The sequence below is a fragment of the Temnothorax nylanderi genome, unplaced genomic scaffold (assembly GCF_030848795.1).
Source record: "Temnothorax nylanderi isolate EJ_2023f unplaced genomic scaffold, tnyl_v1.0 TNYL_tig0036_pilon, whole genome shotgun sequence".
Lineage (NCBI taxonomy): Eukaryota > Metazoa > Arthropoda > Insecta > Hymenoptera > Formicidae > Temnothorax > Temnothorax nylanderi.
The window spans coordinates 669918-690024 of record NW_027249098.1 but is presented as its reverse complement, the minus strand read 5'-3'; the positions used below and the strand labels follow the sequence as shown (position 1 = coordinate 690024).

The 20107-nt window shown below is 36.6% G+C and overlaps 2 protein-coding genes and 1 long non-coding RNA gene across 8 annotated transcripts in view; 1 reads left to right on the top strand and 2 right to left on the bottom strand.

The window, feature by feature from the left end:
• The window catches only part of LOC139771162 (uncharacterized), a 162788-nt gene extending 158668 nt beyond the window's left edge, over positions 1-4120 (top strand). For all 3 annotated transcript variants that reach the window (XM_071703714.1, XM_071703713.1, XM_071703715.1), the window contains one exon: positions 109-4120. In XM_071703714.1, coding sequence (XP_071559815.1) covers positions 109-429 — 321 coding nt within the window. In that variant the 3' untranslated portion in view covers positions 430-4120. The remainder of the gene's footprint in view (positions 1-108) is intronic.
• A 250-nt stretch (positions 4121-4370) lies between these two features.
• Positions 4371-9864, bottom strand: LOC139771164 (G-protein coupled receptor Mth2-like). Of its 4 annotated transcripts, none has more exons than XM_071703718.1 (6): positions 9596-9864; positions 6232-7150; positions 5799-5877; positions 5555-5736; positions 5264-5429; positions 4371-4980 (listed from the first exon to the last, which is right to left on the bottom strand). In XM_071703718.1, exons 2-6 carry the CDS (start codon positions 7028-7030, stop codon positions 4608-4610), a joined length of 1599 nt encoding a protein of 532 aa, XP_071559819.1. In that variant the 5' UTR covers positions 7031-7150; positions 9596-9864; the 3' UTR covers positions 4371-4607. The 4 variants fall into 4 exon arrangements, with proteins under 4 accessions (XP_071559819.1, XP_071559818.1, XP_071559817.1 ...); XM_071703717.1 differs by lacking the exon at positions 9596-9864 and adding an exon at positions 7889-8020; XM_071703716.1 differs by lacking the exon at positions 9596-9864 and adding an exon at positions 7821-8003.
• Positions 9865-10638: 774 nt separating this feature from the next.
• On the bottom strand, positions 10639-19865 carry LOC139771161 (uncharacterized). Its single transcript, XR_011717877.1, has 5 exons — positions 12021-19865; positions 11644-11766; positions 11237-11344; positions 11030-11152; positions 10639-10740 (listed from the first exon to the last, which is right to left on the bottom strand). It is a non-coding gene; the product is annotated as an uncharacterized lncRNA (long non-coding RNA).
• Positions 19866-20107: the final 242 nt, after the last annotated feature.

The window sequence follows — 20107 nt, the reverse complement described above, 5'->3', positions numbered from 1 at the left end:
ATTAAAAATTAAGAATAGGAAAACTTTTTTTAACATGTTAGTTAAAATAAATTTTGATATAATCGATAACACATGTGGAATTATTCAAATTAATATTGTATTTTTTAGGAATTAGGATTGGACTTGGAAACATTGGATCCAATGGACTTCTGTCAACTAGACTGCGACATGCCGATGGATATGGATGATCCCGATTGGTTAGATTCCCTGATGCCGCAATCGCCACCACCTTCTGCGATATTGTCATCGCCTAATCATCACTCTACCACTCCGTCGATTAATCTCTCATCCACCACGGATATCTATGACCCGCTATTAGGCAGCAGTCAGTACTCGTTTGATCTCTTTAACATGGAGGACACTGACTTCAAAATGTCGTCCGACCTATCATCTCCGATGACCTGGGACAAGGTAGACTTCGCGACCTAGCCCGAGATACTCTCTCGCAATCCGGCGTTATGTACTTAATCCTCGGCAGGTAATCAAAAATCATAATTCGAAATAGACAAAGAAACAGCGGGCAGAAAGATCGTTGCATTGCCACTTGGTCGGGTCTGTCCAATGCATTTTATATAAGCCGTTTTGTGACATCCTTGCCTCTGATGCATCTAATCGATATTATATCAAATGTGTACTTATACGCGCGCGTCAAGACGAGAATGTTGATTTCGAAAGCATACCTACTGTTTTAAAAAATACATAATCACGCGCGATCGTTATCGTAATTAACAATTAAGAACGAGAAGGCTGTCAAATTATGGACCAGTGACACGCGTGTCATCTTTCGGTCTTCTTTGATCAATGAATGCTAACGCATGTCGTTCTTTTGATCAATCGTTCCATCAAAAATATAATGTCTGATAAATATATGTAAAGTGTTTCTTCACGCATCTCGTCGTGCGAATTAAAATCTGAAATAGCGATGTGCGTCCATGAGGATGCAGCCGACCACTCGTACACAAAAAGAACAAGGACCTATAAAAAAATTCCGGGACCGAAATCAACTTTCAAAATTCTCCAAAGAGTCAGCTTACGACAGGTTTTTTAAGCTAGTTTTTACTGTCCAGTCGTGTGTTGCTTGAGTTTTAATAACTGTGAGAAATAGCGTGTGTGTCAAAACAAGGAGACGAGAAACATTGCGTATATGATCCTCGCGGATAATCCCCTCTTTCCAAATGCCTGCCCCTCTCCCTCAATCATAATTAATCGTAACATAACTGCATAATTATGCACTTACAGAATCTAATATAACGATAATTATTGTAAAGATATACATACGCATATATATACATACGTAAACACATATGTAAAATATACTTCTATACGTGCGCCTGACGTCTGCGAGTCGTGTAACGTACGGATACGCGAGTTCGGGGGCCTTCCAGCGCAGCTATACATATTTTCTAAGCCACAGAGCATGTGATGTTAGGAATTATTGCGTATTTTAATCGATAATCATTATAATAGCGATGAAATCGTAGGAACGGCTGCGCGCGCGAGCGAGTTACACAATTGCCACCGGGATCGGTTTTAGCCACGGCGCGGTCCTTCGATCTTTCCACCGCGACTAGTAATCTTTTTGTTGTTTTGTGACATTCCATGTTTCCAAACTGTACGAACAAGGGAGATCGAAGCCACGCGTATCGCGAGCTGCCAACGCACATCGCACGACGGGCAATCGCTACGCGAATCGAAGGATCTCGTCTCGGAACGTTATGTCAGGCGAGAGTTGCTTTATGCGTTGAAACGCGTCGTCCTGCACTGAAACGTTTCTGAGACGCTTCCTCGAAGACCAAGCGGCTTCGGATTTCGACATAACGACGAAAGACCGCGCTGCCGAGCTCGGTAACAAGAGCAAGTGTATGTGTGTATGTGTGTGAGAGAGATGTGTCTTAAAGAGAGCGGGTGCTTGCCTGAGAAAGAGCGAGGGAGCCTCGGATTAATTTTAACAAAATTACATTATTGCATTATGATGATAAATTATATTTTTGGCGTAAAGGTTTCACAAAAATACTTTCAGAAAATGCATAAAAGATATCTGAATGTTATATCTATTTCTAATTTTTTAGATATTTTATCTAAAAGTTTGTATTATTTATAATTTTTAAATATATTGATGTCTCTATGAAATGTAACAAGTAACGATACAGAGAAGTAAGAATTCAGTTTGTTAAAATTACAACCAACTTGAGGTTCCCTTATACGAGTGCATGTGATACGTTTATATGAGTGCATGTGTCAACGTTTATGAACAGCGATGGTGCTAATCGAAACCCCAATACGCAGCGATTTTTCTAAAAAGAAAAGAAACGTTGCGGTTAATCTTTATTCTTTTTTTAGAGAACCATCTGTAATAACGCCGCAACGTTCCGAATTTTCCTCGCAACCGACGTGCCTCGAAGTGTTGTTTTTCCTTGCGAGCTTTTTTAGTTCCGCGCGGAACTATCGTTATGTAGTATGAATAAAGAAAGAGAGAGAATGTACTGTATTTAAGTTGTTAGTTTTTTCGAATGAGAGAAAAATTAGTAAAGCGTTTTCCCACAATCTCATTAGTGAAACGGCACATTGGTCCGCGATTGTTACATTTCTTTTCCCGCATTAACCAGAGAAAGAGCACAAAGGAAAAAAAAAGATGCAACATTCCAAACATATTCACGCTTCATGGAGAATTCTAAAAACCTCGAGGTACTGCCATGTTCCGTGTGCGCGAGAGCCTGACAGAGGAGACGAGGAGCGCGAACATGCGCCGTAACGCATCGCCGAATCCGTCGAGATACGCGCGGAAATAATTAAGCCGGAACTCAATGCATTTAATTAAAGGAACCGGTTCGCCTTCCTGTTCTTCTTCCCTCCCCTGCCCTGACTCTCAGAGCCAGTTGCAGAAACATTCGTCTTTTTTTTTTATTTCGCTAATAAGCATCGATTCCATAAATTTTATAAATTTCATAATTTATCTGTCGTGCCAAAGGAATCGATCGCTTATATATTCTACAAGTTGCACGGTCGAAGATATCGTTTTATTCGTATAGGAAGGCGGCTTATAAGCTATTGATCAATTTGCAGCGTAGCTGATTCCGCGTAAAAAGCCGCTTTTTTTAATCGCGTTTTGTTAATCTGCATTTAAGATATCGCTTCCATATTGCTTTTCCCCGCCCCGTTGTGCGAAGCTTTTGAAGCAAACAACAAACACGGCCTGCAAACTCGTCTGTCACGACAAACGGAACATGGCATCGGGGTGAGAAACAAAGGTGCCAAAAAGAAAAAAATATCCCTTGCTACAAGCATCATGTTAGAAAATCATTACACTCCTCACCATCCGTTGCCTCATGACAATAAGGATTTTATTGTTCTCTGTAAAATACTGTACATATATATGTGTAAAATATAATGAAAGAGATTGTGAGTGTTTTGTAGTAGCGAGCTTGACATAATGAATTTATTTAGGGTAATTAAAAGGCGACTAATTAATTAAAGATCATATTATATCATAAAACGCCGCGTCCCTATCTTATCGAACTCGCGTCGCAACGTGCATCATGCTTGGAGACGTTGCACTCGCGTAATTATTTTAAGTTCGAGTCGTTCATCATGATTCTGCCGATGATTGATCGATCTGTCAGGCTGTGCGAATCTGGTAGTCTGTCGTGTTTGGTGCATCTCTGCAGTGTATGTGCGTATACGTATGAGTAGTAAGTCTTTATGACTCGCGAGTGCGAATCGAGGACGAAGTAAAGGCAGCTAAGCAAGCTGTAAAGTATGTAAACCGATCGCATCTATACATATATACATAGCTTCATCGAGTATATAACAAACCGCGCAATTGCATCAAGGAAAAAACGATAAAAAGATGCAATAGCATCGTACACATACACATAAATACACACACACACACACACACACACACACACACACATTTGGTATGAACATCGTGTGTGCGCGCGCGCGTGAGGGGTGGTATACATATAAGTTTTTTGTTATTAAGTATCATTGAATTTATTGTAATGATATACTCTTAAGTAACGATCACGTAATTATTGCTAGAGAGAGTGTTATTTATTTTTATTTGTTGCGAATTTATCGATTGCCTTCCATTTGAGTAAAATAAATAAATATAAAGTTATTCGCTAAAGCGTTCTAATTATATTCCCTTAAGATTGTCATGTATAAAGATATCCACATAAGTAAGCTATGACATGCCGATTGTGATAAGTTTGTTTAAAGAGAGAATTATAAAAAATTTCATATAAACTTGATTTTATGTGCGTAAATTCGAGCGTAACTTCCAATATCTTAAATAATCACAAATATCTAATGCTAAAAAAGTATTCTTACAATTAGCATAAATAGGTATTTATATAAAGTTACAAAAATTGCTTAAGAAACTTCTTTATTATTATATATAACATATTAAAAGCGATTTACATATATTTATGTAACGTAACAATTCTATAATAACTACATATAAACTTTACGGGACTTTCATGGAATGTTTTACAAATATACAAATCAGTGTCTCCAAAGGGAGACATAATAATGTAAGATCAATCCTTGATTGGAGAATTAAATTATGATGCTAATTAACTATTAACATCCATAATAGAATTCTCCTATGATGTTGCATTGGATTCGACATTAGGATCAGTCTGCTGACTGACAGAAGGATCGATATCTTTCATGGATGTTCCCGATGTCGATGAGTTCCGATGGGACATATTCGAGGACGTAGTAGAATGAGTGTATAATGAAACATTCCCAAACGGACCGCGACCCTGCCAACCGAATCGTTTTAGCAGCAGCTGCAAGACTTTCTTTTTGCACACGTATACGAAGAAAATGATGTAGGCTCGCGAGCTGTCTATCATGTAGCTGATATACCAAATGGTCGTCGGTATGGGAATGCTGGTATTGACGAACCACAATACTACATCCAAACTCCAGCTTACTCCCATCACAATGAACAGCTTCAGATACATACTAAACCTGTGAGTAAATACATTTCTGTATCATTTGTGATTACAGTCATTACTGTGAATAGGATACATAGTGTCTTCTAGCAGTATTAGAAAAACATTTATGAAAACAAATGTTGTTGAAAAGTTATCATATTTTTTCTTTTAAACAAGTAACAATATTTTTGTCTATACATGGCACGACTATTTTGTTTTATGTGAAAACGGGAAGTATATCGATAAATTGCATATGCAATTTATCGCGAATTGCATTGGATGAGATTAATTCTTTCGACTATGAATTCTACACAGACCTGCGCTTTTTTTTATCGTAGCACCGGCTCTCCGACTCTCTCAGCTGATGGGCAGTATGCTTATTATGGTACAGAATCGCTAGTGCCGTGGCGATGAAGAAGCAATAGTTGCTAGCAAAAGCGACACCCGTGGGCCCGTAATAATACACTGAGAATGCATCAATCGCTAAAATGGAAAATGGATTCTTTGCGCTGATAAACGTAGATATATAGTTTTAATTGAAAGTTATATTTATCAAGACTTTAGTAAGATGTTCCACCACCGCTAGTAGAGATTTTATTGTCACTTACGACCGAACCAAAATTTTTTCTTGCACATTTCCGGTCGAATCCAGTTTTTCGGTATGCCGGAAGCATGATCCACGATGGCACAGACAGCTGTGAGAATGAAAGTGACTCCCCATCCATAGATAGAGTATATCACGATTTTCCTTTTCTTTTTCTTTCCGTGTGTAGATTGTAAATCGAGTTTTCTGTGAAGTGCGATTTATATTTAGCCAACAACAAATTGTTGTTTAACATTTTGACAGCTTACCTGAACGTCCACCAAATGTCGATGCACATTGCGTTCAACCAAAAGCAAGCCGCTAACATTGTGAAATGAAAAATGTAAGCTGGAAGGAAAATAATAATAAATTAAATAATAATGCGTTAATATCGTCATGTATTAGAATTAATAAATAAAACTTATCGTTATTATGCTTCTCTATGAGATTTTCTCAATCTTCCTTTATTGCAAATTTGTAACAAGATAAAAATGAATTTAATAAATGGCACAGTATAATTTCTACAACGTTTAAATAAAAAAATTATTCACACAAATGTGAATTATATGTACATATATATGTACATCTAGAATTTAAACATTATCTATTGTTTAGACTTTTAAAGATATCGTATGCGCGGATATATCTAGTCTTATAAATAGAAGCTACATTGCTACATTATATAATTTACGCATGCTGTACCCAATGGAAGGCAATATGGCCATTCAGATAATTCAGGGATCTCCTGGATGAAATATATAATCATGTTTGAGGTGAATAACGAGGCGACTTGTACGCGCAACGTATAGTTGTGTAGGTTTCGAAGCTCCGGCAATATGGTATATACCACAAACGTCAGCACCAGGAACGGCAAGGTCGCCAGGATGTATATGGATATATATGTTGGAAAGCCAATTTGAACCAAGCAAATAACCGCATCATAAGTGTTCCGATCGAAGGCGCCGAGGCAGTAAGACGTCGATGGAACGAGCTCGCCAGAATCTCGATAATATAAAGAGCCGTTGACGAGAAACGAGTACTCGTCGGGATCAAGAATACGGTGCGCACTTCCTTTCAGAACGCACGGATGGCTGACGGTCAGTTGAAATAACTCGTCCAACTTCTTACTCACGGAATTGTTTTGATTATAGACGTCTGGAAAAGAGTAATTATTCTGCCCAGCGACGCACTTTTTCCCTGACGTTAGACGATCACCGAAAGGGCAGCAGAGCTGAATGCAGGTCTCGTGGTCACATGCTTCATTCGAATTAATATAAGGTTCGTGCCGCGTTTTGTCGTCATTCTTGGTAGAATTTTCGCGCAAACTGTACACTTCATCGTCTCGATCTTTCATAGAGTTTCCAAAAAGATCATGCTGCACTGTCGGGTTGTCTCTCTGTTCATCGTTGTTTATAGAATTTCTCAGAGACTCCAAGGACTCCGAGGACGAAGCAACGAGCAGAAGCACGTAGCACCAAAGTACGATACTTGGTGGACACATTGTTAAACTATCGATGCGAATTCACAAAACAAACTTGGTCTCGCTTGATAAACAACTATGTATGTGTCCAGAGCGAAACTGTCGATTACGGAAACGGGCTAGATTCTGCAACGGTTTTGTCTGAAAAGCAAAGGATGAGCCTATTTTTGAAATAAATAAAACACGCGAATGCATATTAGCATGAAGACTGATTACATCGATAAGAAGGTACCTCGATAAAATATTATAGGTCCTCGATCTACTATAACAAATAATAGAGGGAGAGACTTTAATCCCCTTGAATCTAGGCAACGGCAATTTTTTAAAATATCGTACTCCGACAAGAATACTGTCACAACAACTAAAAACTAAAAACAATTTAAAAAATTCTGAATTTTCAGGAGAAAGGAAAAACAAATTTAATTCATTTTTTTTTTATTGTGAGATAACTAACACAATTACAATTATATTTTGTTATAATGAAACTTATATTGTTTCTTGAAGAGGTCTGTTGTGATTCATTTGTGATTTATCAATTCCTTTATAACACTTTTCATCCAGGAAACCGCAACGTAACCGGTTTAAAAGAATAACATTTCCGCTTCGTGCAGCGGATTTCGCACATATAGATAACACTATAATAGTACGTAGGCAACATTTCAAGTATACTTTTCATGTGCTTAACTCAAAATCGGAATTTTTTAAGTTGTCACAGTATTCTTCTCGGGATGCGATATGTTATACGTAAAATGTGAAACAATTTATAAAAAGCGTGTGAGAAATCAATTATAAGCAAAAGTCTTATACATACAAAGATTAATTCCATTGAATTAGTGTGGTCTTATTCTAGAATAATGCAATCCTCTTCATTTATAATACCGTATCGGATATTAGAAGTCGCGTCATTCTACGGATATATCATCGCGATGCACAGGATGGATCTGTTTTCTGTTACTGAACTGACTGCACTGATGGTTCAGAGTTTATCTTTTCGACTCGACAACAACACCCACTCCCACTGAGCAGATCTGCCAAGCTCTACGATAAGCGATCAATCATGTTCAGTTATGCCATCACTGTAGCACACGCTTCCTATTTTTTTTTTTACTTTACATTGGAAGGAAAAAGATAAACTCTGAATACAGCCAATTCAGCAAACAGACCCGATGTGTCGAAATTTCATTTTTCGACATCGGATTATCAAGCAATACGTCAGACAGACGATATTCGCGTAGCGATAAGCCGAGCAGATTCCTTAAATCGGGCATCCCTGTATAGACGACATACATAGCGGCCAGAAATGCGAAGTGAATTCAACGCGAGACTTGTTTAATGCCGTTCTTCTTCAGAGCAGCATCATGTATTTGTAACTTCTCACTCTCGTCGTAATATTGACGATATTTCAATCGAATAAGATAATCTTTCATCCTTTCTCTCTCAGCTAAGAATTACAATAAAACTTTCATATTCTTAACATTTCTATATTCCTCAGAACGACACTTTCATTTTGCATATATGTCATTGGAACAGATTGCGAGCGAGATATAAATGAGGAACGCTAAGAATTTTGAATATGTTAAAAGTATTAAAGAGAAGAATTACTATTGATGATATTTCAATAAATTGCTAAAGAGTTCGTTTGAGCTTGATATGTTATACGAATAAAGAGGTTTACTGTTCGATTCAAATAACGCGCGTCCGTTAATGCAAGGTCAATCTTATAAATTACTAGTCCCGATGAAGAAAACATCGAAGCAATAGCATAGCAACATACAGAGTCTTCCGGAATTAGCGTTGTCGAAGGCCATTGTCTACAGGCACAGACTTTGTAAGAGCGACAGCAAACAATACGTTCTCACGATTACTCATAAAATTTGCAAGTTGAATTGCAGCTGGTTATAAATAAACAAGTTAGAATTAAAATTGGATTGCTATTTGTTAATGCCACTTCTTTCACGTTTTAATGTCGTTGCACTTGTTAGTTAATTATAATTATTAATTACAATAATCGCAAAAAATATATAATCTATCTATAATTATTATCTATATTTCTATATATCTGTATATCAAAAATGTTAATCTATCTATAACTTTATCTATAAGCATTAAGAATATAAATTTTCTTATAAATGTTCGCTAATCGTTTTTGATTAGCTAACAATTGATTTGTTTTTATCACAATTATTTGAACATTTATCATGTTGAAGAATCTTATGGTATAATTGCTTGATTATCAGGTCTTCATCTTAACCGGTTTGCGTTAGATAAGGAAATTTACAAGAGAAATATTCTTTCCGGTTTTGCTTATTCATACATACATATATATCTATGCGTACACAAGATTCTAGTTATAGCTAACAAAGTGCCGACAAGAGTCTAGTTGTAGCTAATAAAGAAACGACAATTGCCGTGAAAGATAAAAAGTAAAATAATTAAAGAATTTAAATTGCATATGTTATTTAATAGAGAGAAAAACAAATATTACTCGTATATAATAAATAACACGGAATTAATGCATAAATATTATTATTTAATAAAATATTATTATTTAATAAAAATCTGTAAAAAAAATTTGTATTTGATCACCTTACTGATGCACGCAATATAACTATATATTTGTTAAGAGTAAAAGTATGAAAAAAAGTTCATTTTTCACGGATTTTTTCCGATAAAAACGTGAAGAAATCTGAATCAAATACGGCACTGTTATTTATATAAGATTATGATTAATTTTAAGCTAAATATAACGGCAGATAAGAGTGTAAAGTCAACACGTTCGATTCCGCGATTCACTTCCCGGCATACGAGAACAGCGCACGAATATACTCCGGCAAGCAACGAGACATGACTACTAGATAACGAGTAATAGACAGCGTTAAAAACCCGTAGTCTTCCTCCTAGGAATTTACGTATACATGGTGTTCGAAGAAAGAAGCTACCGAGAAACTTTTAACATAGTAGTAAAATAGTTTGATCGATTCAGATCCACATACATTTTATCTGGATTTATATACTATTCTCTTTTTAATATCATCAATTTTTTTATGAAACCATATGATTCTTCTTACATAATTGGCTTCTCCAGTTACTTTAAAAGAATTGAAACACAATTGTCGAGACATTAATTTAGTTTATAAAATATTTTATATCTTAGCCTTATCTGTTTTGACATAAAATATTTTATATTTTAGCCTAATATATTTTGACATTTGTCATGTAAAATTATTTTTTTTCCTTTAATACTATTATACACAGAATACTGTTATAGTAAGATGACTCAACTGACACATATCATATATCGAGGCCGGTATTCATAGTCGATTCTTATTTCAAGAGCGCAAAGCATGCAGAGATGAGAAATTCAGATAAATGCGAATGACGTAAGATCCGAAAGGGATAAAAAATTTTCCACGCAATTAGAATTGATAAAAATACCTCTTTGTATTTTGCAAATTATTAAAATTATTTTTCATATAATATATTAATTCAAAATTATTTTTAAGTGATGTAAAACTGATCAATTCTCAAATAATTATCTAGATATTAATTATAGAAACAAATCTTCTATTTCATAACAATAAATATATAGGTATATTAAGATCTTACGTCATATTACTACTTTAACTAGCAAACTCCAGTTGTCAATTACCTCAATAGATATATTTAATTTATCACTCACCAACCCCGATGCGCAACAGCGGAATTATATCTGCCACGTAGCTGCGTTGATTCTGTAACAAGCAAATTATAAAATCCATATTAAAACAATGTTCAAAAAATTTAATATTTTAAAACAATTCTTATCGCATCAAACATTTCATTCATTACTCAATTAGATGTTTCTTTAAATAATTATACATTCTCCGATAAAGATCTTTACAAAAATCAATTTTTATAAAAGATTAAATTACTCCTTTTCTTCTAATTATTATTTTCAAATAAAATGGTGAAATAAAGAGGCTCAAGAATAAACAAAAAAAAATTACTCTTACACAAAATAAGAAATAATATTTTATTTACCACAAAGTTGTTCCGTTGGCGCCCGATGCCTCTCCCAGGCCTCCTCCTCCTCTCAGGCTGCTCGGGCTGTGAACTTCGTAGGATTCCCTCGATGCGACACTGTCCAGGTCGCTATTTTTTATTCTGTCATTCAAATAAATAATTCGATTAAACAAAAATAGGCCATACTTACGTATATAATATAATATATAAATTAATTATACTCACTGCCTCTTCTGAAGCTGTCAACGGCGGGAAATAGCGTTGATGTCATCGCGTTCGGGGGAGGATAACTGGCCCGACATTTGACCAGTTTGCAACATCGCTGCAATAATTCTGTAACAAGCAAATATAAAATCCAAATTAAAGCAAGGCAGAAAAAAGACAGTCGATATTTCAAAAAATAATTACTGAACACAAAACATTGGATTCTATGTTTTAATTCATTAAGCAAAATCAATGAAATATTCATGTAATTTTTTTAGAATACTTTATTGAATACAAGCTTCTATAGAATTACAAAGGATTTTAAAACTCATTTTTTCTAAAATTTTTATATTCTGAATGACTATCCAGTTGAAAAGTGGATAAACTTTCTACATAAGATGTAATATGTATAAATCAATTATATTTACCACATGTTGCTCCGCCGGCGCCTGATGCCTCTCCCAGGCCTCCTCCTCCTCTCAGGTTGTTCTCTCAGGTTGTCAGCTTGGAGTCCCTCGATGCAACGATGCGACTTTCCGCATCGTTATTTTCTAAAGCATATAAATAAACGATTAAATAATTCTTACACGCATCAAACTTCTTATTCATCATTCAATTAAATATTTATTTAAATAATTATACATTTATTGAAAAAGATCTTTACAAGACTGAACGTTTATAAAAATTCAAATTACTTTTTTTAAATTATTACTTCTAAATCGTAAAATGGTAAAAAAATAAAACAACGCAAGAATAAAAGAATTAAAAAGAATTACTATTATACAAAATAAAAAATAATATTTACTGTAAAGTTGGTATGCTGGCACCCGATGCCTCTCCCAGGCCTCCTCCTCCTCTCAGGATGTTCCGCTGACACCACTCCTAGGTCTTCTTTTTTTTTAGACTGTCCTTTCTGCTTGGATTCCTTTCCTGCTTGGATCCCGTCGATGCGATGATGCGACTTTCGCAACGGTATTCCGAAAAATCGAATTCACGAAAATGCGACGATTTTGATTGACATAGCCGAAAATGCGACGTTTCTTCTTCTCTTCTTCGATCCTTTTTCGATAAACTTCTCTTTTGTTCTTACTCAATTCTCTTTCTTCAGTCTTCGTGCTTCTATCGTTGCATTGTCTCCTTTTCGCGATGTTTCGTCGAGAATTCTTCTTCATTCATTTGTAACTATGTTTTTCTATAATCCTCTTTCTCAGTCATTATTTTTCCAATTTTTCCTCGACAAACTTTTCGTGTGCCAGACTAGAGTCAAGCTCAACAGGGTCTTCTTTCCTCGCTAATTTTTCCAAGCCCGTTCCCTTGGCAGTGGTTTCGCTAGATAGGGACAGTGGGAATCTCGTTAATTTTTCCGTTGCAATTTCCATGCCTCTTTTATCTTGGTCCTCCGTTTATCCTTTTTACATGGCCGTCTCTTCTTTTCTTTCTTGATTCTCTTTCTTCTTGTTTTATTCTTTTCTTCGGTCTTCGTTCTTCCTTCGTTTCGCTGTCTCCTTTATCGTGATGCTTCACCAACAGATTCCTCTTGATTTCTTTTCATGTCTCTCTTACTACGATCTTTCTTCTGGTGTTATCCTTTTTGCTTTATTTGATTCTTTCTAAACAAACTGTTCGTAAGTTAAGCAATATCTATCTTCAATACTTCTTTCACTTTGGTCGTCCATTTACCATTTTTACATGATCGTTCCTTCTTTTCTTCCTTTTGATCCTTCTTCGATAAACTTCTCTTTCCTTCACGCTCCATTTTTTCTTTGGTCTTCATTCTTCTATCATTATATTGTCTCCACTATTGCGATGCTTCTTCGAGATATTCCACTTCATTCCTTTTTATTGATATCCTCTTGTAATCCTCTTTCTCCGTCGTTATTTTTCCAATTCTTATTCGGTGTCTTCGGTGAACTTTTCGTAAATCCTCCGCTGCAATTTCTATCTTCAATATCTATAATTCTATCCTCTTTTCACCTTGATTTTTCGTTTATTCTTAGCCGTTTCTTCTCTCCTTCCTTGATACTCTTTTGACAAGTTTCTCTTTCTTCTTGTTCTATTCCTTTCTTCAGTCTTCGGTCTTCTACCGTTGCGTTGTCTCCTCTATCGCGATCCTTTTTACGTGATCGTTCCTTCTTTTCTTCCTTGATCCTTCTTCGATAAACTTCTCTTTCTTCTTGTTCCATTTTTTCATTATTCTTCGTTCTTCTATCATTAAACGGTCTCTTTCCTTCACGCTCCATTTTTTCTTCGGTCTTCGTTCTTCCATCATTGTCTCCAAACTGTCTCCACTATTACGATCCTTCTTCGAGATATTCCACTTCATTCCTTTTTAACAATATCCTCATATAATCCTCTTTCTCCGTTATTTTTTCAATTCTTATTCGGTAAACGTTTCGTAAATCCTCCGTTGCAATTTCTATCTTCAATATCTATAATTCTATCTTCTTTTCACCTTGATTTTTCGTTTATTCTTTTCACATGGCAGTTTTTTCTTCCCTTCCTTGATGCTCCCTTGACAAGCTTCTCTTTTTTTTGTTCTATTCCTTTCTTCGGTCTTCGGTCTTCTATCGTTGCGTTGTATCCTCTATCGCGATCCTTTTTGCATGGTCATTCCTTCTTTTTTTTCTTGATCCTTTTTCGACAAACTTCTCTTTCTTCTTGTTCTATTTCTTTCTTCTATCTTCGTTCTTGTATCGTTATCTGCGTTGTCTTATTTGTCGCAATGTACTTCATGCCTTTTTAACAATATCCTCATATAATCCTCTTTCTCCGTCGTTATTTTTTCAATTCTTATTCGGTAAACTTTTCGTAAATCCTCCGCTGCAATTTCTATCTTCAATATCTATAATTCTATCTTCTTTCCACCTTGATTTTTCGTTTATTCATTTCACATGGCCGTTTCTTCTTTCCTTCCTTGATACTCTTTTGACAAGCTTCTCTTTCTTCTTGTTCTATTCCTTTCTTCGGTCTTCGGTCTTCTATCATTGCGTTGTCTCCTCTATCGCGATCCTTTTTACATGACCGTTCCTTCTTTTCTTCCTTGATCCTTCTTTGATAAACTTCTCTTTCTTCTTGTTCCATTTTTTTCATTATTCTTCGTTCTTCTATCATTAAACGGTCTCCATTATTGCGATGCTTCTTCGAGATATTTTTTTTTCCACTTCATTCTTTATTAACAATATCCTTACGTAATCCTGTTTCTCCGTCGTTATTTTTTCAATTCTTCTTTCCATCCTTGATACTCTTTTGACAAGCTTCTCTTTCTTCTTGTTTTATTCCTTTCTTCGGTCTTGAAAACGTGAAGTAACGACCGATATTGTCCATGGAAAAATCGCCCGCGATAACTGCGTTATCTCAACGCGTTCAGAGCCGGACTAAGCTGACTCGATTTGCCCGATTAAGGACTTAGCCCCGCGTGGCCAGTTGAATAGTGTTCGACAGAGAGAAGAGAGATCCTCGAAAAGTAGAAAGCGAGCTCTCTACAATGAGGATTATCTCCCCTCGCCACCGACACGTCTGGTAGCCACCCTTCCACGCACAGTGAAGTCAAATGATCTGGGCAGTTCTTGTTATGCGATCCCGGCACCTTTCCGCTCAAGGACCACGCACGAGACAGCCGTCACGTCTGAGAACGTGGAAATTGACGCAGTTATATGCTAATTATTAAAAACCGATATTTTACGCGACGATCCCGAAACGCGAATTAACGCCCGATTATTTCCGCGATAACCGCGTTATCTCGACGCGTTCAGAGCCGGACAACTGACTCGATTTGCCCGATTAAGGACTTAGCCCCGCGTGGCCAGTTGAATAGTGTTCGACAGAGAGAAGAGAGATCCTCGAAAAGTAGAAAGCGAGCTCTCTACAATGAGGATTATCTCCCCTCGCCACCGACACGTCTGGTAGCCACCCTTCCACGCACAGTGAAGTCAAATGATCTGGGCAGTTCTTGTTATGCGATCCCGGCACCTTTCCGCTCAAGGACCACGCACGAGACAGCCGTCACGTCTGAGAACGTGGAAATTGACGCAGTTATGTGCTAATTATTAAAATCGCGCGACGGAATTCCGGATAAGCCGACGACTTCGAACGGCACTCCCGAAAATGCGACTATTTTAAATGTTCGAAAATGCAACGATTTTGAGCGGCAATCCCGAAAATGCGACGTTCCTTTTCCTCTTCTTCGATCCTCCTTCGATAAACTTCTCTTTTCTTCGTCATTTTCTTTTCAGTCTTTGTTCGTCTTTACATTGTGTCCTCTATCACGATGTTTCGTTGAGATGTTCCTCTTTATTCCTTTTTAACAATGTTCTTCTTGTCAATCCTCTTTCTCCGTCGTTACTTTAATTTTTCCTCGACAAACGTAATGTTTTGTCATGTTTCCATCGCAATTTCCATCTTCAATACTCCTTTCACTTTCGTTCTTTGTTTCTCCTCTTACATTGTCTCGTTGCTCTCGTTGGTCATGTCCTCCTCCTGTTATCCTCTTTCTCCGCCGTTATTTTTTTAATTCTTCTTCTGGAAATTTTTCGTAAGTCCTCCTTTCTTGATTTTTTTTTGATAAGCTTTTCTTTCTTCTTGTTCCATTCCTTTCTTCGGTCTTCGTTCTTCTATCGTTGCGTTGTTTCCTCTATCGCGATCCTTTTTGCATGGTCATTCCTTCTTTTTTTTCTTGATCCTTTTTCGACAAACTTCTCTTTCTTCTTGTTCTATTTCTTTCTTCTATCTTCGTTCTTGTATCGTTATCTGCGTTGTCTTATTTGCCGCAATGTACTTCATTCCTTTTTAACAATATCCTCATATAATCCTCTTTCTCCGTCGTTATTTTTTCAATTCTTATTCGGTAAACTTTTCGTAAATCTTCCGCTGCAATTTCTATCTTCAATATCTATAATTCTATCTTCTTTCCACCTTGATTTTTCGTTTATTCATTTCACATGGCCGTTTCTTCTTTCCTTCCTTGATACTCTTTTGACAAGCTTCTCTTTCTTCTTGTTCTATTCCTTTCTTCGGTCTTCGATCTTCTATCGTTGCGTTGTATCCTCTATCGCGATCCTTTTTACATGACCTTCTTTTCTTCCTTGATCCTTTTTCGACAAACTTCTCTTTCTTCTTGTTCCATTTTTTTCATTATTCTTCGTTCTTCTATCATTAAACGGTCTCCACTATTGCGATGCTTCTTCGAGATATTTTTTTTTCCACTTCATTCTTTATTAACAATATCCTTACGTAATCCTGTCTCTCCGTCGTTATTTTTTCAATTCTTCTTTCCATCCTTGATACTCTTTTCACAAGCTTCTCTTTCTTCTTGTTTTATTCCTTTCTTCGGTCTTGAAAACATGAAGTAACGACCGATATTGTCCATGGAAAAATCGCCCTCGATAACTGCGTTATCTCAACGCGTTCAGAGCCGGACTAAGCTGACTCGATTTGCCCGATTAAGGACTTAGCCCCGCGTGGCCAGTTGAATAGTGTTCGACAGAGAGAAGAGAGATCCTCGAAAAGTAGAAAGCGAGCTCTCTACAATGAGGATCATCTCCCCTCGCCACCGACACGTCTGGTAGCCACCCTTCCACGCACAGTGAAGTCAAATGATCTGGGCAGTTCTTGTTATGCGATCCCGGCACCTTTCCGCTCAAGGACCACGCACGAGACAGCCGTCACGTCTGAGAACGTGGAAATTGACGCAGTTATATGCTAATTATTAAAAACCGATATTTTACGCGACGATCCCGAAACGCGAATTAACGCCCGATTATTTCCGCGATAACCGCGTTATCTCGACGCGTTCAGAGCCGGACAACTGACTCGATTTGCCCGATTAAGGACTTAGCCCCGCGTGGCCAGTTGAATAGTGTTCGACAGAGAGAAGAGAGATCCTCGAAAAGTAGAAAGCGAGCTCTCTACAATGAGGATCATCTCCCCTCGCCACCGACACGTCTGGTAGCCACCCTTCCACGCACAGTGAAGTCAAATGATCTGGGCAGTTCTTGTTATGCGATCCCGGCACCTTTCCACTCAAGGACCACGCACGAGACAGCCGTCACGTCTGAGAACGTGGAAATTGACGCAGTTATGTGCTAATTATTAAAATCGCGCGACGGAATTCCGGATAAGCCGACGACTTCGAACGGCACTCCCGAAAATGCGACGATTTTAAATGTTCGAAAATGCAACGATTTCGAGCGGCAATCCCGAAATTGCGACGTTCCTTTTCCTCTTCTTCGATCCTCCTTCGATAAACTTCTCTTTTCTTCGTCATTTTCTTTTCAGTCTTTGTTCGTCTTTACATTGTGTCCTCTATCACGATGTTTCGTTGAGATGTTCCTCTTTATTCCTTTTTAACAATGTTCTTCTTGTCAATCCTCTTTCTCCGTCGTTATTTTAATTTTTCCTCGACAAACGTAATGTTTTGTCATGTTTCCATCGCAATTTCCGTCTTCAATACTCTTTTCACTTTCGTTCTTTGTTTCTCCTCTTACATTGTCTCGTTGCTCTCGTTGGTCATGTCCTCCTCCTGTTATCCTCTTTCTCCGCCGTTATTTTTTTAATTCTTCTTCGGGAAATTTTTCGTAAGTCCTCCTTTCTTGATTTTTCTTTGATAAGCTTTTCTTTCTTCTTGTTCCATTCCTTTCTTCGGTCTTCGGTCTTCTACCGTTGCGTTGTCTCCTCTATCGCGATCCTTTTTACATGACCATTCCTTCTTTTCTTCCTTGATCCTTCTTCGATAAACTTCTCTTTCTTCTTGTTCCATTTTTTTCATCATTCTTCGTTCTTCTATCATTAAACGGTCTCCACTATTGCGATGCTTCTTCGAGATATTCCACTTCATTCCTTTTTATTGATATCCTCTTGTAATCCTCTTTCTCCGTCGTTATTTTTTCAATTCTTCTTTCCTTCCTTGATACTCTTTTGACAAGCTTCTCTTTCTTCTTGTTCTATTCCTTTCTTCGGTCTTCGTTCTTCTATCATTGCGTTGTCTCTTCTATCGCGATGCTTCACCGACATATTCCTCTTAATTCCTTTTCATGTCTTTCTACGATCCCTCTTCTTTTGTTATATTCTTTCTGCCCTCTTCGATTCTTCCTGAATAATTACTTTTCGTAATTTCTCCACCACAATTTCCATTTTCAATACTTCTTTTATTTGATTTTCCGCTTATCCTTTTTACGTGGTCATTTCTTCTTCCCTTCCTTGATCCTCCTTCGACAATCTTCTCTTTCTTTTTATTCCATTTCTTTTTTCGGTCTTTGTTGTTCTATCGTTGCGTTGTCTCCTCTGTCGCGACGCTTTACTGCATGACAGATTTCTCTTGATTCCTCTTTTTATGTCTTTTTACGATTTTTCTTCCTGTAGTGTTATCCTTTGTGCTTTATTCTTTCTCAACAAATTTTTTATAATTCTTCTACTGTAGTTTTTATTTTTGATGTAATTTTTACTTTGTTTCTTCGTTTTCTTCTGATTATATGGTCGTTCCTGTTTTCCTTCTTCAATTATTTATCGATAACTTACTTTTTCTTCTTATTTCACTATTACTTCCTCGGTTCTTCATTCTTCTATCGTTACATGCGTTGCGCTGTTTTCTTTGTCGCGATGTTCTTTGCCGAAAGGTTCTTGTTGATTCCTTTTAATAATGACAATCTATAATTCTTTTTCTTCCCCGTTATTCCTTCTGCTCATTTTGATCCTTCATCAACAATTCTTCAAAATCTTCCCCAATTTTTATTGTCAATGCTGCTTGACTCTTGTTGATGCTGTTTGTACCTCGTATGTACGTTCCGTTCTTTTCTGACGTTGTTTTTTTTTCTTATTTCGATTCCTCGTCAGCAAAATCTTCTCATAATTTTTCTTACATATAAGTTCCATTCCATCGTTGATGCTGTTAATTCTTTCTAGATGCTGCTTGTACTTTATTTGTTCGTTCTTCTTATTCTATTGCTGTTTTACCCTATTTTCCTCGATCCTTCTTCGAAATTTCTTTTTATTCTTGTTTAATTTCCATTTATCTCTTTGATCTTTGTTCTTCTATCATTATGTCATCTCTTCTTTGTTATCTTGTCAATATTTTCTTCTTAATCTCTTCCACAACTATTTCTTCGCTCTTTTGTATCTCCTGTCCTAATAATATTTTATTTCTAGATATTTTTCTTCTGGAATGTATATATTTTTATATTCTCCTGTTGAGTCTGCTTTATCTTATTTCTTTGACGAATGACAAGAAGCTGAAAATAAATGCTGAAAATAAAAGCTGAAAATAATAAGACGCCTCCCTTCTTTCTGGGGGCATCTCTTTTATTAATTTAATCATTTATATTATATTACGTTACAAATTCGTGGCTTCTAGTGTTAATTTACTCATCGCGAAATATACGCAATTATGAGATTCTGATATTAACTGTTCGCGAGACTCTATTTAAAAAATAAACGATTATTTGAAAACAAACGGATCGTACAAGAGTACGATCGATGTTCTTGCAGAATTTTTTACCTGTTTATCTTTTAGGCTGTCCTCCTTTTATCGGACATCGTTGCAATTGAATGTAATTTCTGTTAGGCTAAAATGGGTCTAGACTAATAAAATTAAGTTATTCTTTTAATTTTAGTTAAAATTCGGTCCGATGTAAATGAGCGGACCTGTAGAGGCCCTCCACCACCCCCGCCGATTCCAATCGACGGTCCTCTTTTCTTTATAAATAAGCTATATTCTTTCTTCATTTTTTATGTAATTTTTTTTCCATACAATTTACTTTTCATTCAATTTAGTCTATACAGAAGTCACATACAATTTAGTCTATACTAAAATCTAATACATAATAAAATAATAAAGTAATACAAAATTACATGATAAAATACAACATATGCAATTCATTTGTGTACATTCAAGATATCTTA